Source organism: Drosophila albomicans, chromosome 3, assembly GCF_009650485.2.
Source record: "Drosophila albomicans strain 15112-1751.03 chromosome 3, ASM965048v2, whole genome shotgun sequence".
Lineage (NCBI taxonomy): Eukaryota > Metazoa > Arthropoda > Insecta > Diptera > Drosophilidae > Drosophila > Drosophila albomicans.
The window spans coordinates 51,563,571-51,581,034 of record NC_047629.2 but is presented as its reverse complement, the minus strand read 5'-3'; the positions used below and the strand labels follow the sequence as shown (position 1 = coordinate 51,581,034).

Sequence of the window (17,464 nt, the reverse complement as noted above, 5' to 3'; positions counted from 1 at the left end):
ATTTACATTTTATTAAAGATTGAAATATTTGTGGAAATAAAATAATTCCAGATGCGATCTGATTTGGGGAAAATATGAAAAGCTTTAAAACTTATCGATTATTCTTAATTAAGTGTAACCAAGTTTACAGAGTTTTTGTTGCAAAATAGCATATTTTAAAGTGGAATTTACGGTCACGCTGGTCATTAATGTCATGGCGGACACAAAGCAAAAAAGCGGTGGGAGAAAAAAATATGTGCGCAAAGAATGGAAAAATCTAATGTAAAAAATTCAATTTTACTATAATGATGAAAATGTAAACGAATGATGTGTACAAATAACAACAATAGCAAGACAATAATGTATATTTAAGTGTAACATTTACAATGATTACGGCAAGGTGAAACGAATAAATGAATGAAAATATGACGCGAAAATATGATTTCAACTCCGTGCACAGGCACCACCAACAAAATCAGTGTTTGTAGTGTCAGTGGAAAATTGGCAATTGCGTACGTCGTTTATGTAAATGCGGAGCACGGGGAGAAGCAGAATAAAAAACCAAATTGCAAATTGCCACAATATATATATATAAAATAATTCGTGTACAAAATCGAGCGCGTTCTCACGTCTCGCCGCGACTTGTGGTGAGAGACTGAAAATATTGGGGGAAAAAGAGGCGCGAAAAAATCGCACAACAAAATGGTTGTCTCAAAAGACAACAAGCGTCGTCGCAAGGAGACGGAGACCCCGCCAACGTCATCGTCAGCAGCAGCGGCGGCCACTTTGGCTGTGGAGTCATCACCTGAGATGCCTAAAAGGTAAGTTCCAAATCTCCTCATTCCCCTCTCTCACACTCTCTAACTATCTAGTTAATCATAAATATTCGCATATGTGTGTGCAATATAATTGTATAAAGAGGGAGATGACGACGCATTGCCAGCCGCCCGTGTACATTTTACTACTACTCACCCCCCGCCCCCACACTCCAGAGCACAACGTGAAGTGAGGTGCGCCATTGTATAAGCAACAGTGTTGGCAAACTTAAATAGACGCAAAAAGCTCTAGATGGCAAAACAAATAAAATAAACAAACTGTTGGGCGCGACAGCAAATTAATTATCAATGGAGGTTTTATGATATTAGAATACTATTTTGCACAACAATTCAAGGTTTTCAGTTTTATAAATTATAAATAAATGTAAATAAATTAATGTTGGCTTTAAAAAGGCCAAAATGTCAGCACTGTCGAGCAAGCGTCGTGGCGCTGTTGTCAAACCAAAGCAAAGGGCTGATTCGCATTAGCTTTGGGGTAGAGCAGGTGCATGCACGCTTGTTTGTATGTGTGTGTGTCTGGGTAATTCAATGCGTTGTTGTTTTCCGATTTTCAATTGTATCACATTGCATTGCTTGCTACCAATTAAAACTCGCACTCATTTTTTGTCTATTTGTCTCTCTCTCTCCCCTCTCTGTCCTTCTTTCTCTGTGTAGAACGAAGGTGCAGGCACAGCGTAAATTCGCCCAGGGTCAGAGTGCACCCAGTTCAGCGTCAGCTTACAGCGCTGTTGCCGCCGCAGCAGCGACGGCGGCAGCAGCAGCTGGTGGAACAGCATCGGGACCGAGCACTTCGGCAGCGGACAGCCATCAACAGCCACCGATTGAGATACTGCCCAACAAGTGTCCCAAGCCGCAGGATTTCTTGACGTTCCTTTGCTTTCGCGGCACATCCGCATTACCCGCGCACTTGGACTATCTGAATCAGGGCAAGCCCAAAGCCAATGATGTCGTCCCGCCCAGCAGCAGCGCTAGCAGCAATAACGATGCGAGCAAGAAGAAAAACAATAGCAACAGCAGCAAAAAGAAAAGGGGAAGACCTGCCAAACCAAGTAATAAAGCGGCAGCAGATGAGCCACTGCAGCAGCAGAAGCAGCAACCATTGCAACTCCCTGCGGCAACAACAAGTGATAAAATTGAGGCAGCTGCAACGACGCCTCCAGTTTTGCTGGCGGGAGCAGTGCGCAAGCGGGCTGAGGTGATTACAGAGGGCAATCGACGTGGTGGACGACGCAATGAGACCCTGAAGCGACGCTCCAACCGTGCAAGTAACAACAAGGAGAAGGAGGAGGAGCAGCAACAACAGCAACAAATAGAGCAGGACGATGCTGAGCAGGAGGACGACGACGAGGACGAGTTTTTTAGTGCACATGATGCAAGCTCACGCAACGGAGCTGCTGAGGAGTCACTGTCCAAGGCGGAGGCGACAGCGACGCAGGGAAAACGTGGTCGCCAACAGGCAGCAGCTAGAAAAACTGCTGTCGCCTCACCCGCTGCCACCGAGAGCAGCATCACTAAGGAGAAGGGACCTGTGAAACGTGTGCGGCAACGTGAATCACCCATTTTTATACCATCACCTGAATCCTCGGGACGCATGACACGTCAGCGTGCTTTTTTTGAGCCAGTTAAGGTGGTGCCCAAGCAACCACCTGATGACGAGGCCGACGAAGAGCAGGAGGAAGTAGCAAAGCCGGCAGAACACAAGGAAAAAGAGAAAGAAAAGGATAAGGAAGTGAAGCAGCCGGCGTCGAAGAAAGCCAACGACTCAGGAACTGGAAGCAAGCAACAGCAGCAACAGCTCAGCAAGGAGAAGACAAACTCCAGCATTTATGCCAAAGATGCTGCCAAGCAACTGGAGAATGGTGGAACTGCGTCCGATGTGGCAGCCGAGCAGCAAAAGGCACTCAATGTATTCGACTTTAGTTCGGACGATGAGCAGCCGCTGGCCAAGTCCATTAAACTGAAAAAGGGTTCAAAAAAGGGGGCAGCAACAACGACAGCAGTTGCCGCCACGGCGCCAGCACGAGGACGCAAAGCAGCTGGAGGCGCAGCAAAAAAGCAGCAGCAACAACAACAACAGCAGCAATCAAGGGAAGAGGATAAAGAGAAGGTGGACACGACACCAGCTACAACGCCAAGCAAAGCAGAGGAGCCTCCCAAAGCGAAACGCGGCAAAGTATCGAAGAAAGCGAAAGCGGAGGAAGAGCAGCAAGACACTGAATTAGATCAGCAGCAGGAAGAGGCAGAGAAAGAGAAGAAGCAGAACGTTAGCAATCATAGTGCGCGTCCTGCACGTCGCCAGGCGCAAGCCAAAGCCAACAAAGCTGCTGATAAAGCGACCGTGGAGCGTTCAGTGAGTCCAAGTCCACAGCGAAATCAGCGACCGTCGCGTAAAACGAAAGAGGCAGCTGCCATCTACATGGGCATCATTGGACACAAGCTGCAGCTGGCCGATGACGAGGACGATGATCTGTCGTTGAGCAGCTTTCCCGACATACCGAACGTCAAGGAGATGGAGAAGATGGAGAAGGAGATCAAAAAGAATGCGGCGGGTAAATCAAGTGATAGAGAGAGCAGGCGAAAGTCTCCTAAGCCAACGGCAGCCACACCAGCAGCAACAACAACTACTGCAGCAGCAGCAGCTGTTGCTGCAGTTGAGGCACCTGCAGCTGTAGCAACTGTTGCTGCTGTGGAGCCAACAACACCGCCTGAGGCAACAGCAGCAGCATCGAGTTCAGCGCCAAGACGTGGACGACCGCCAAAGCAGGCAAAAGGTGGTGCTTCGACCTCCACGGGAGCAGCGGGGGCAGCCACAGCCAAGCCTCAGATTGAGGGAATGTTGGTCAAGAAAGGTGCACTGGCGCTGGCCAAAGCTAAGTCCGAACAGCAACAACAACAACAGCAACAGAAGCAGCAACAACAACAACAGCAGCAGCAAGAAAAAGACGACTCCGATGCGGAGGAGGATTTTTTAATCAACGAGGAGCTAAACGAAACGAAGCGCAAGCTGGAAAAGAGTTTTAGCGACTCGGATGATGAGCCGCTGGCCATCAAGGTGCCAACGTCAGGAGCAGCAGCAGCAAGCACAACAGCAACCACAACAGCCAAAGGCAGCGGCAGCAAAGAGGAAACTACAGCAGGTGGCGGAGCAAGTGGAGCAGCGCAGGAGTCAAGCAAAAGCGCAGCAAGTGGAGCAACAAATGCAGCAACAATCACGGCAACAACCGGAGCAGCAGCATTAAGCGGAGCCACACCTAACACAACACCGCCTGCAGCTACGTTAAATTGCACGCCTCCTAAGCAACTGACGCAACTGGGACTAGTTAGTGGATCACCCGTGACCTTGCCGGGTACCACACAGTTGACCATGCTGCCATTGACAGCGAAGCCCACAACACAGTTCTCCATATCGCCACCGAGTTATGCGCCTGCAGCCGCCGTCTTGAAGACCATGGAGAAGAAGTCGCCGGTGCCCACGTCCAAGATACTCAATGTGCCTGCAACATACGCATTGCCTGGAGCTGGCGTGGGTGCTGTGGGGTTTGCCAAGACCACCTCGTATTTGCCCCAAGCATCGCCGCATTATCACACGCCCTACGTGCGTCCCTCGACGTTTGCGCCCGGCAGCAAGACACCACAACAGGGCACAGCGACGACGCCAGGCGGCGGTGGATCTGTGGTGAGCTCGCCGCTGAAGTATCAGACGCCGCCGACAACATATCCGCCGCCCATTGAGGCGTATCAGTGTCCGAAGATTAACCCCAATTTCTTGACGCCCAAATACGATCGCAGCAGCGTTTTGCCGCGCACCAACAACAACAACAGCATCAACAACAATAACACCAGCAGCATGAACAGCAGCTTCACCTCGCCACGTGCCACACTCAGCAGTCTGGGCGGCGGCACAGTTGTTGCTGGCTCCGTTGTGACGCCCGTTAAAAGTGTGCTGCCTCCGCCGCCTGTTGTTAGTCAGGCACAAAGTCTGAATCTCAGCTTGAATGCCGTGGCGTCTACATCGGCAGCAGCTGCAGCCGCAGTGCAACAGCAACAACAGCAGCAGCACCAACAACAACAACAACAACACCACCAGCAACAATCGTTGCCACAGCAATCACAGCAGCAGCAGCAGCAACAACAGCAACTAATAGCTACTCCCATGTCTACAGCGCAACCAGCGGCAAACGCTGGCGCAGCTGCACCGCCCGTTGATCCGCTCAAGGATGAAATTGGCAGCATCTTGGCGCAAGCGACGCTTATGCCCAGCAAGGAGGAGTCGGGTAAGATCTTTGGCATTGCCAGCGTCAGCTTGGCGCAAAGTTCCGGACCCGACAACACCAAATGCACGCTGGGGAAATGCGGTTCCATACACAAGCCGGTGCTGGGTCCTGTGGTGCCCACGGAGGGTTATTTTGGCGATCAGCTGACCAGCAAGGAGCGACGCAAAGCCAAGGTGAATATGACGCACGAACAGATACAAAAGTGGCTCATCGAGTGCAGCTCGAATCCCGACGAGATTCAGGACGACTTGGACGATGAGTTCGATGAGAGTCTGCGGCCGCAGCAGGCGCAAACACCGCCAGGACCTACGACGCGTGATGACAAGGAGAGCACAAGCTTTAGCAGTTCCTCGAACAAGACGCGCGGCGAGCTGGGCAAGAGCGAGAGCGCCTGGTCAGCCAAGGGACCTTCGCTGAAGGCGACGCCGGTGCTGGTGAGTCAAGCAGCCGCTTCAGCTGCCACGGGAGTTGGTGGCAATCGTAGCAAGGATGCGGCAGACAATGAGTCGGATGCTCTGGACTTTGACAAGTGTGTGACACCGGTGAATCTCACGCAGAAGTCACAACTGGACGCAGTCGTTGACAAGAAGTTGCCAGAGAAGAAGGCGAAGAATGCCAGCGCAGCTACAGCAGCAACAACAGCTGCTGCGACAACGACGTTGCCAGTGGCCAGAGCAGCTGCAGCGGGCAGCAAACGCAGTGCAGCAGCAGCAGCGGCAGCTTCAAATACCGCTAGTCCAACGCCCACCAAATCCAAGGCGGGCAATAAGAAGCAAGCAAATGCAGCTGCCAAGCTAACAACGACGACGACAACGACGCCGCCACCAAGTAACAATAATCCCGCCACGCCCACAACACCTGCAAAGCGTACGCCCATCTATCAGAATCAGAGCAGCAAAAGCAAGGCGCAAACGCAGCTGGACAACAAGCAGCAACAGTTGGAGAAACAGCAACAGCAGCTGGAGAAGCAGCTACAACAGCTCTCGGAGAAGAACACAACGTCGGTGTATGCTTTTGGCAAGGAAGAGGAGACAGGGGCAGCAACAACAGTTGCTGGCAAGGCAGCGAACCGCAAACGCAATGCAGCAGACAACGAGGCAGCAGCAACCACTGCTGTAGCAGCAGCAACGCCGCCGCCAGCGCTGAGCGAACGTTCGCCAACGAAAAAGCGTGCGGCAGCTGCAGCAGCAGCAACGGCAGTTCAGCTTACATTGAGTCCAACCGATAAGCTAGAAAAGCCCAAGGCGACAGCGGCAGCAGCGCGCCAAGCGAAGAAACAACAGCAGCAGCAGTCGGAGAAGCAGCAACAGCAAGTGGAGAAGCAACAGTCTGTGACAAGTCCCGTTGGCTCGGATGCCGAAGGTGCCACCTTCTACATACCGTTGTTGCAAGGCGCTAGCGGTGGCGGTGATGGCGGCATTCAAGGTGTCGCTGTGAAGCTGGGACGCGAGGGACCCGATGGACCCAATCAAAAGGTCGTGATGCAAGCAACGTTGGTGACCAAAGCACAAATGGACACCAATTCCAAGCCGTTGCCCGACAATGAGCTGGTGAAAACCCTGCTCAATGCAGCCACCACCACCAGCAACGATGCTGCAACAACAACCACAACAGTCACAGGCAGCAACAGCTTGAAAGCCAGCACCTCAGCAGCAGCTGCTGCAGCCACAAGTTTAGTCCGCGTTAATTCCAATTCATCGCTGTTCTCCGGCTCCGCCAAGTCAAGAACAGCGGCCGCAACAACCACAGCAGCAGCGAACGCAACCAATGCGGCATTGGCCAAAAAGTACAAGGATGACACGCCAATTAAGATGGCCAACAATACGGCGTTTCCACGGCACGATGATCCCACGCAAATGGTCGAGGCGCCCATCTTCAAACCCACCGAGAAAGAGTTTGCCGATCCCATTGAGTTCATCGAACGCATCACACCGATTGCTGCGCGCTTTGGCATCTGCAAGATTATACCGCCAGCCAGCTTTAAGCCCGAGTGTCGCATCTCGGACGAGATGCGTTTCACGGCCTACAATCAGTATGTGCACAAGATGCTGCATCGCTGGGGGCCCAGTGCCAAGGAGTTGAGTGCCATCAAAAAGTATTTGGCCACCCAGAGCATTGTGATGAATCATGCGCCCTGGATCGGTGGCATGGAAGTGGATCTGCCGCGTCTCTATCACACCGTCCAGGAACTCGGTGGTCTCAAAGAGGTCATCGAGAAGAAGAAATGGGCGCGCGTCGCCGAGGAGATGTGCATACCGAAGTTGGCGCAAGATCGTGTCACCAAATTGGATGACATCTACTGCAAGTATTTGTTGCCCTACGACACATTGTCGCCAGCGGAGCGACAGAAGCTCTTCGACGAGGTCGAAGCCGATTGGGCCAAGCGAGAGGCACGCGCTCGTCGGAATGCGGATCGTTTTGTGAACAGCACGGAGAGCGTATCGAACGAGGAGGACGACGTGTCCACCGATGAGGATGAGGAGTCTGAGGAGGAGATCGATGGCGTGTCAATGGAATGCATTGTCAAGGGACGCAGCATGCCGCTCAGTCAGTTCTATCGCATTGCCCGCAACACAATGGCTCTGTGGTTCAAGAGCACCGATCCCACCGTTAACGAAGTGGAAGCGGAATTCTGGCGTCATGTCGCTGTGCGCGACAGTCATGTGTGCGTCCATTCTGGCTCCATTGATAGCTCCGGCTGGGGCTATGGTTTTCCTAGTCCGGGACCCAAAGGCAAGGGCTCGAATTATGCGCGACATCCGTGGAACCTCAAGGTGCTGACCAACAATGCCGGCTCGGTACTGCGTTCCCTGGGACCTGTGATGGGCGTCACCGTGCCCACGCTACATGTGGGTATGCTATTTTCCGCCTGCTGTTGGTATCGTGATCCGCACGGTCTCTCGTGGATCGAGTATTTGCATACGGGCGCCTCAAAGCTGTGGTATGGCATACCCGACGATCAGAGCGCCAATTTCCGCTCAGCACTGACGTCGTTGATACCGACGCATTGTCAAAACAAGACAATCTGGTTGCCCTGTGATACGGTGATGGTGCCGCCGCATATGCTCACCGATCGTGGCGTCTCCTTGTGTCGCATCGAGCAGAAGCCCGGCGAGTTCATTGTGGTCTTTCCACGCGCCTACACCTCCAGCTTGGCCACCGGTTATGTGGTCTCGGAGAGCGTTTACTTTGCCACCATGTCGTGGCTGGACTTGGCCAAGGATGACTTCAGGGTAAGCAGTATTTGATTGAATAAATGTTTCGTAATTTTTAATTGGTGTGTGTTTTGCAGGACATTCATGAGAGCTGTGAGCCGGCCATGTTCTCCTTGGAGCAGCTGCTTTTCGCCCTGGGCTACGATCAGCGCGTCAATTCGGACACATTGCAGCAAATGCTACCGATGCTGAACGAGGTCTGCGAAAAGGAATCTGCAGCACGTGAGCAGTTGAGGGTGAGCTTCTACATTTTGTCGGTTAATCTGAATTTCTAAACTAATAATTGTTCAATTTCTAGGCCGCTGGCGTCACGTCCACGGAGAAGGTGCAAGCGGAGAAGGGCCAAAAGGCGAAGAAGCAACAACAGCCGCCGTACAAGTCCATTGAGAGCGAATGTGATTTGTGCCGCGCCAATTTGTACATATCGATGGTACGCACCGAGGAAGGCAACGTTTACTGTTTGCAGCATGCGCTGAAAAATCTCAACAACGGCAACATTCAAGCCAAGCAATGCAAACTGATTTATGCGTACAATGTGGACGATATTCTGCAGCTAATACGACAGCTGCAGGAAAAGATCCAACACAAGCAGGCGGTGAAGAAAAAGTAGCATCGACGACGTCGCTTTTAAATGACGGCGACGACGATGACGTAGCGATGAATCTTTGTATATACAAAAAAAAAAAAAAAACAGAATGTAGTATTCATCTATGATTGTAGATATATTCAGCGTGGCAATTGGCAATGGCAATGAAATTTTTGCTTGCAATTTTGACTAGTATACATAGATATATACTTTATAAATATAAATATACAAATATTGGCTACAGAGCGAAACTAATAATGTTTAAGTAACACGTTTGCAATCAATTTTGTTTTCCATTATATATTTTTTGTTATCATTACTTGATCAAAAGTATTTATGCTGTATGTTATTGTATATAGTAATTAGTTAGCCCTTTCGATTAAGTCAAAACAAAAAGAAAACAAAATCAGTTGATACAAAGATTTATACACTGCTAAACAAGTGGCAATTTCTACTACCTTTTATACCATAAATTACGAAATACGATTAACAATTACACTTACCATTTACCAATAGGCATATAAAGAGACAACCTTAAGTCAATAGGAATCGCGTAGTCTTAGACCGGAGATCACATAACACACATAACAATAACACAACACAACTAACGAAAGAAAAACAAAAGTTACTTCCTATACGCCTGATGATATAGTAGATGTTTCCAGTTCCACACACGTATGTAATTTCTAAATATATATATAAATGTATAACTCTACCAGTGCTATATAGAAAACCGCCCAATTTTCGACAACCATAACCAAAACAATAAAACCATAAAATGCAAAATCAACCACAATCATGGCAGTCAATGGCAATTATAAATAAAAGAACTTTAGTTTAGATGTTCAATGTATTTATATAGTTGTAATACAATATTAAATTAACAAGTGCAACAATAAATCTTAACTCGAAATATTAAAGCTGCTGCACACTTGTTTTATTTACTTACAGACATATATTTCTTTATTATATATGATCATGCCTTATAAATATCTGCATAGTCTAGCGGGAGTTCGAAATATTTCGTTCTATGTAAAAAGTTTGCTCATTTTGATTATTGTATGTAGCCAAGTTCTTTGTATTTTTGGCAGAACTAACTCTATCGGACAAGACCAATATAATTGTAGCTGCCATAGAAGATTTCTAAAATTTCATGATTGGCAATAAGTTGACTTCGCTCTTGCTAGGATATGTGGGATCTTTGGCATGCCAAAGATATTTTTATATTGTAATTAATGCTAATATTACGGGCAGTTTAAGAGACACAGAGATTGAGACTTTTGACCTTAATATATAGAATATAGTTATCCCTATATTGTAGACGATTGAATACTAAGTACACTACTTTCCTTTTAATACTCAAGGCTAATTACATTTTTGTATTCTATGCTTTGCTTACATGAGGCAACACTAAGCTTTTGGTTTCTTGCTAGGCGGCAGACAATCAGGAGCAACTGCCGAGCGTTTGGTAGCACCACTTGGCGACGCCCTTGCCAGTACATCCTCAAGTTGTCGCTTCAGCTCGGACACTTGGGTGGCAAGTTCCGTGATGCTGCCGAGGGCCTCTTGCATTCGTCGTTCATGCACTTTGCGCGATCCCTCGAGGAAACGTATCCTTGACGTGAGCAATCGTTGTGCTTGATATTGCTTCTGCAGCTGTTTCGATAATCGATCGCGGTGGCAATTGCACTGATTGAGATCGGCTTCTCCGCCGCTAGTGGGCAATGATTTGGCGAACAAAAGCGCCTGCTGCATCATGACATCGGTCTTGGGGCTCATACAAATTAGATTTTGGCATGGCGACTGTTGTTGTAGCACCGGCGTCTTCTTCATTGGACTCACTTTCACGCCATTGAAGCTAATGTCGCCCAGGGAACCACAGACAACGACGCGTGCGCTGCCCGTGGCGGAAGATTCATTGAGTTTCATAGCAGTTTTAAAGTTAACGGCAATCTTCTCATCGAAATGCTCAATAGCCATCGATGAGATGTCGCGCAGCTCTTGGAGCACTTCATGGGGACGCAGGGGTTTCGTTGTGCTGGCCAAAAGTTTCAATATGCTATTGATTTCGTCGAGTACGCGACCGGGTATAAAGCAGCATATGTTCAGATCTATAAACTTGGAGTACGTCATTGTCAGCATTGAGATGCGCGTCTCGATTGAGGTCAGGATGTCGGAATGACGCGCCAGCATGTGATTGCTATAAAAACCAAACAACCAGAAGATACGATTTTATAATCAGTTAGATAGATCTCGAATAGAACATTCTCTACTCACCGTCGTTCAGATTCGCGACGTGGCAGCAGTGATTAATGCGTTTGAAATTCTTGGCATGCTCCTGTACAACCTTGTTGAAACCTGTGTTCAACACCTGTTGGCAAATGTAATTGAAACGGGCGCAAATCTAGAATACCGTAGAAATAATTGGAAGTGTGAAATGTTCATTTAGTTACGTATGTATTGTTTGGTATGCTACTTTGTTCACTGAATTACTTCTCTTTTTCGGGCAACCTCGTCGTAGGTGAGCAGCTCTAATATGTCCATTAACACCGTGTCCGGTAAGTCTAAGATATTCATTTTTTCTATTTTATTTCAAAGTTTATAAAATAATTGAAGCAGAACTAAACACTAGAGGTGAAGAAACTTCGATAACACAATTGATGCCTCGATATTTTCCGATGGTTTTTTTTTTCTCAAAACAAACAATAACACAGCGTTGCCAGACGTCTTTTGTTCGGTTATTCAGTCTGAATGCTATGTCACTCGACGTGTCAGCGCCTACTGTTACTGCGCTTAGTATATTCAAAAAAAATAACTTTTTGTTTTGTGCAACAATTTAAAAACGATGGATTTGCAAGAAAAGTGTGTACCAGCTAGTCCAGCAACCACGCATTGTTCAGAATTGGAATATTTGATAGCATTACAATCGGAGGAGCATTTGGGATCGCAGCCAAGGCGTTCTCAGCGTTTACGAGATAAAGAGCAAAGTGTAATAAAAATGCCCAGCAAAGAATATGGCTCACCACAACTTTTTCTGGACACAGATGAGGAAATTATGCAGCTGGCTCAATTGCCACCTAAGCTTCCCAGATCTACAAAAACTGTTAAAAGGGCAATTAAAGCAACTAACTCGGAGATCCATAAAGGAACTTCAAGTCAAGCAAAGCGTAGACGTTGTCAAAGTAGTTCTCGGTCAAGAGGTAGTTCAAGAAAACCGGGAAGACCAACTTTGTCGTCTAAACTGAAGTTGAAGACAAAGTCAATTAAACTGCATAATGTCACTAACGTATGTGAAAGTTATTATAAGCAACCACTTCAAGTCCCAACCGAAGTCCAATTGGAAACCCAGCCTGAAACTGTACAACAAAGTGTAACATCAACACACTCCGTTCAATTAAACCAACAGTTGCCACAGTCTATACCACAAATGGTCTTCGAATCCCAACAGATTTCTGCCTTTGAAATGAAACCACGCCAAGCTACTTCTTCAGGACCAGCTGAAGTTTATTTTGAGGAACAGCCTGCTCCTTCCTGGCAGCAAATTAATCAACAACAGCCCCAACCGACTTCGTTAATCACCAGTGCTTCGCAATCATTTGCATATCATCGTATGAATCTCACACAAACCTTGTTGCCAGATCGTTATCCTGCACATTTTATACATCAATTGCCACCGACGTGCAACACATTGAATGGCACAATCTTGTCCAGCGAGCTGCAGCGCGTACCCAAACAAGACGGGGCAAACAAGGAGCTCCGTCGTGTGTGTCCAACGCCGGATACAACGCCAACAAATCTGGCTCAATCCATGGTATCGTCGCCATCGCCACCACTTGTCGACACAACTATTTCCACATCGCCATCGCTCAGCGAGTCACTCGCCGAAGTGTTTGGCACTAAGAAGATACGCAACATTTTGAATATTGAGGCGCCACGCAAGTATCTAGTGCTGGAGATGCATCTCCCGGCCATAGCGTTTATGCTGGATGTGGAGCTGGGACGCCTGCGCACTGTCTTGGAAATGACACAGCGATTGACACTCGAGCAGCTGCAGCAAATGTCGCAGGAATCGCGTGAAATTATCACCATAGAGACGTCCAGCGGGGAGGAGGGCGATGCTGGAGAACTATAAAAGCACAAATCGAGTTGGATAACAAGAACTTGTCAAATTTTAGATTAATTTTTGTATATTATTCTGTTGTTTCTCTTGATTTTGTTGTATCATGTGCACAGCAGTGGAACACGGTCTAATAGTGTCTCTAGTCGATTGAATTTATGTTAATCACATTGTGAGACGATAACGACGATAGCCCAGCGAGATGCTTCAAATCGTATATAGAATAGATTTACTATAACTGTTTACGATTCGTATAGCATCGCATAGGTAATATGGTCGTTATTCCATCACGAACACCACACTGTGCGAAACTGTACTTAAAGAGTTGAACTTAGCTTTTAAAACTTTACGGTGTTGATCATTTAAATTTTGTATTTTGTATAATTTAGTTGGTAATTGGTATATATATATATGTATAATGTATGTTCTCATTTATATTTTTTTAGTTTTGCTTTGTTTTGTTGCCTTAGACTTTCAGAGTGCACAAAGGAGCAGAGAAAATTGTTTAAACCTTCATCTTATTTTGTTGTTGCTGTTTATGTTTTTGTTATAAATAACCTAATACTAAACGTTATCTATACTTTAAACATAATTCATAATTGGTTTTTTTTTCTTTTATCATTTTGTTTTGTTTTCTCTCATTCAATATATATGTATTAATTATGTAATTATATACAAGCGCTCAGACTTGGGGAGACCTTTTTGCTTCACTATTGTTTAGAAGTCGCTGTCGTAGCTAACATCTTGCTGCGCCTGCGTTGAGTCATCGGAACGATCCGAGGTTGGTTCAAAGTCCACATCCAGTGCATTGTCGGTGGCTGGACAACAATTGGGATGCGCCATTGAGTCGAAGGCATCTTTGATTTGATTATTCGCGCCCTTGGGGTCCAGATCGGTGGCCCAGCTGAAGTGCATTAATGCCAGATCCATGTTGCCCAGCGTCTTGTGAATCTTTCCGATTAGATAAAACACCACCGACTCCTTTGGCACAATCTCCTTAAGTTCCTCGAGTTCTCGCAACGCCTCCTGATATTTGCCCAGCGAGAAATAGATGGAGCCGCGATGGAAACGCGCTAGCGGATTTTTTGGATCTAACGTAGCTGCAGTGTTAAGTGTTTGCAATGCCAAATCCTTTTTCTGCATAAAGAACTGCATGGCCCCGATGTGCACCAAGATGACAGAATTCCAAGGATTGATCTTTAACGCCTTCACATAATGTTGTTCAGCCAGCTCGTATTTTTCCTGCTTGGAGTAGATGGTGCCAATGCCAAACCAGGCATTATAGTGCCGTGGATCTCGCACCACCGCCGATCGGAAGTAATCCATAGCCTTGTCAAACTCCTCGGTCAGCACAAGCTCATGGCCAAGCAGCGTGTAACTGTAGACAAAGTCTGCATCCACTTGAACGGCACGCTTGAAGAACTTAATGGCCGTTTCGTGCTCCTTGTGCAACGAGAAACAATTGCCGGCCACACACCACGTCACTGGACTGCGTTTATCCTGACTGATGAGGTCTTGGGCCAGTGCTGAGAGCGCAACTTCCTTTTGCAAGTGCCACAGCGATGTTGAATAGATCTCCATGTAGTCGAGGCGAGACGGTTCCGTCTCATGAATCTCTTTAAAGATGCCCACAGCGGCCTCGTAGTCACGCAACTCATACCGGCACATGCCGATCAATGATTGCACATAGCTGGAGTTTAAATGATGCTTTGGTATCGTCGACTCCATCTGCTTAATCGCCGCCTTGCAATGGAATGCCGACAATAGCTTATAGCCTTCGGCTAGATCACGTAGAAGCAGCATCAGGCCATCGGCCGATTGCTTCTTCATGCTAAGCAGCTGGTGTGCCAAAGTCTGAGCATTGTTGAGGCTATTGTTAAGCAGCACTTTGGCATCCTCCGAGCTGCTTCGATTATTGTTTGCGATTGTGGTGTGCTGATTATTGTTGCCAGCTGTGGCTGCCGATGTGATTGTTTCCACCTTTTCCTTCTCCTTGCGCGACTGTTTCTCACTGAGTTTCTCCGCCAGATGATGATGTGTCTTCTCCTCGATGAGCTCGTTGCTTAAACAGATTTTCGGCATACGCGATGATTTAGTTTTGCGTGGAGGTGAACGCGGCTGCACAAATTTATTGTTGTTGGTGATATTTGGCGATTTGTTGTTCTCCTTCACCGAATACGCTGAATTGCTGAATAAACGTGAACTGCGACGCACAGCCGCATTGGGATTGGGATTGTTGGGTGTGTTTCCAACAACATTGTTTGAAGTGCGGGGCGTTATGTTGCCGCCCTGTGTAAAAACGGGTTTGCTCTTCTCCTGGCGATTGATTATACCGCCCACATGAGTCTTCAACTTTTTACCAATGATTTTTGGCTCCTGATTGACCTCGACCAGCATTTGCATTTGTGGCAGCGGTGAGTATGTCGTGGACATGCTTAAATTGGACTGTAAGGCGACCATTGAGTTGCTCCCATCACTGGGACTGGCCAATGGCATGATACCGAAGCTGGGCGTCAACGGCGATATGGTGGACAAATATTTAAATTGTCTGCGAAACGGTGTCCCATTAGTTGTATCATACAATTGCTGTTGCTGTGTGGGTCCATCGTGCGTGGCCATGGGTGTGTCCTCCAGGAGCATCATGCTCGAATTGCTATTCGTATTCAGCTGTTGTTGGACGCCGCCACGCAGCATGGTAATCGAACTGTTGAGATTGTTGTTGTTATTGATGTTATTGTTGATGTTGTTGTTGGGCGTCATTAGATTCTGTAACGTTGCCATGCTGGTGTTGTTGTTCTGCTGTAGCAGCTGCTGCTGTTGCTGATCCACAGGCGTATTGAATATATAATTTGAATTATTGCTTAAATTGTTAAGCAGTAGCTGCTCCAGATGCTGCTGCTGCTGCTCGTTGGCCGAGCCATTGCCATTGAAGAGCACCATCGAATTGACATTGGCGCTGCTCGCCTGGCAAGTGTTGAACACATCAGTGCTTTGTATTTGGAATATTGCCGTTGCATCCGTATCCTGTCCCAGCAGGCACAGATCGGCAAACGCATGCCACATGAATGGATTCAGTTTGAGGGCACGTTGCAACGCCGTCACAGCCAACTTTTGGCGTTCGGTACGCATGCAGACTTGGGCCATCAATTGGTATGCGAAGCAGGCGAGTTCACCAAAGTCACGTTGCACTTCATCAAAGTGTTTACTGTCCGCGAAACCATTCGCAATCAATGCGCTCTCGGCTTTCGCATATTTCTTCAGTTCATAGGCGCATTTGGCCTGCAGATAGCGGCATTGTGGCGATCGACGCGCCTTCTCGTCCAACAGCCAATGGGCCTGATGCAATTGATTTGAACGGTAATAGCTGGTGGCCAATAAAAATATCGTCTCGTCGCTTTCCACTGAATATCGATTATAAATAGATAATAACAATTGATTAATACAAATACAAATGCATTATGGTCAAGGCTACGTTGAATTGCCGCCACACTCACCTTCGGAGCAAAGTCGCTCAGCTAGAAAAACAGCATCTTTATGATCGTAGTGATTGAGGCAATGCCATATGGCGGCCTAGTTGAGGAGAAGCAGAAGAAATGCAACGAGAGGCAGGTTGGTGGTTGGTGTTAAAAAGAGAATGACAACAACAAATATGTATTAATCTATCGATTTACCTGCACGGGTTCTTGAATCATCATGATGTTTGAGTTTTATGTCAAACTGTTTTTTGTGTTGTGTGTCGTGCAGGAAAAGCAGCAGATGATTCCGCTTCGACGCCACGACGCTACCGAGAGCTTTTCACTTAGCGGGGCGCCCTAGTTACACAGCAGCAGACAGTTTTGTGTGTGTTTTGAGTGCTTGTCTATCTACAATCCGGTTTCGGTTTCAGTTTATCGGCTGGATGTTATTATACTTCATATATGCAAAACGGGTAAAAACATACAATGGATCATGCTGCAGTTGCTCCACTCACACACCAGGTGCAATTTTCCAGCGTAATCCAAAAACGAAAAAAAATAACACACTCGTATCGTGTGTGTGTAACTTAAATGCGGGGTGTGCTGGCGCTGCCTGCTGCCGTTGCTCTGCTCCCTGACCACCACTTCTAATATTGCGCTGGCGAGGCTTCTCTTCTTCTTCTTCGTCTTTTACCCACGAAACCTCAGCACTCTCCGTACGTCAGTCAAATTTTCGTAACAATTTTCAAGGCCTTCGCATCAGCTTTTTTCGCAAATACATGCTCACACACACACGCATTACATTAATCGACGGATTTTCCGGAGTAAAGCGAGTAATATATATAATCTAAACGCGAAATTTGTGGACTATTCGTATTGCATTAAAAACTAAAATTAGTCGAGTCGTTTCCGTGTGAGTGGCGATGCCAGCAAAGTATTTGCCATTCACTGTTGGCATCGATATTTGAATGTCGATTATTAACTAACACTAAAACATTGTTA

The 17,464-nt window shown here is 47.3% G+C and overlaps 4 protein-coding genes across 5 annotated transcripts; 2 read left to right on the top strand and 2 right to left on the bottom strand.

Annotated features, from left to right (window-relative positions):
* Nucleotides 1–138: 138 nt before the first annotated feature.
* On the top strand, nt 139–9,345 carry LOC117571497 (mucin-19). The gene is made up of 4 exons (XM_034253663.2): nt 139–800; nt 1,470–8,322; nt 8,382–8,540; nt 8,603–9,345. Exons 1-4 carry the CDS (start codon nt 682–684, stop codon nt 8,912–8,914), a joined length of 7,443 nt encoding a protein of 2,480 aa, XP_034109554.1. The 5' UTR covers nt 139–681; the 3' UTR covers nt 8,915–9,345.
* Nucleotides 9,278–11,583, bottom strand: LOC117571501 (F-box only protein 28). The gene is given in 4 exon segments (XM_034253669.2): nt 9,278–11,090; nt 11,168–11,201; nt 11,204–11,294; nt 11,384–11,583. Coding segments are annotated over 4 exon segments (999 nt in total). The 5' UTR covers nt 11,468–11,583; the 3' UTR covers nt 9,278–10,300.
* A 22-nt stretch (nt 11,584–11,605) lies between these two features.
* LOC117571500 (uncharacterized) lies at nt 11,606–13,351 on the top strand. Its single transcript, XM_034253668.2, has one exon. The coding sequence runs from the start codon at nt 11,736–11,738 to the stop codon at nt 13,020–13,022; it is 1,287 nt and encodes a 428-aa protein (XP_034109559.1). The 5' UTR covers nt 11,606–11,735; the 3' UTR covers nt 13,023–13,351.
* A 237-nt stretch (nt 13,352–13,588) lies between these two features.
* Nucleotides 13,589–17,393, bottom strand: LOC117571498 (cell division cycle protein 27 homolog). Of its 2 annotated transcripts, none has more exons than XM_034253665.2 (4): nt 16,948–17,393; nt 16,679–16,870; nt 16,502–16,577; nt 13,589–16,408 (listed from the first exon to the last, which is right to left on the bottom strand). In XM_034253665.2, exons 2-4 carry the CDS (start codon nt 16,700–16,702, stop codon nt 13,725–13,727), a joined length of 2,784 nt encoding a protein of 927 aa, XP_034109556.1. In that variant the 5' UTR covers nt 16,703–16,870; nt 16,948–17,393; the 3' UTR covers nt 13,589–13,724. The 2 variants fall into 2 exon arrangements, with proteins under 2 accessions (XP_034109556.1, XP_051860440.1); XM_052004480.1 differs by having other exon boundaries at nt 16,679–16,916; nt 16,982–17,393.
* Between the last annotated feature and the right edge of the window lie 71 nt (nt 17,394–17,464).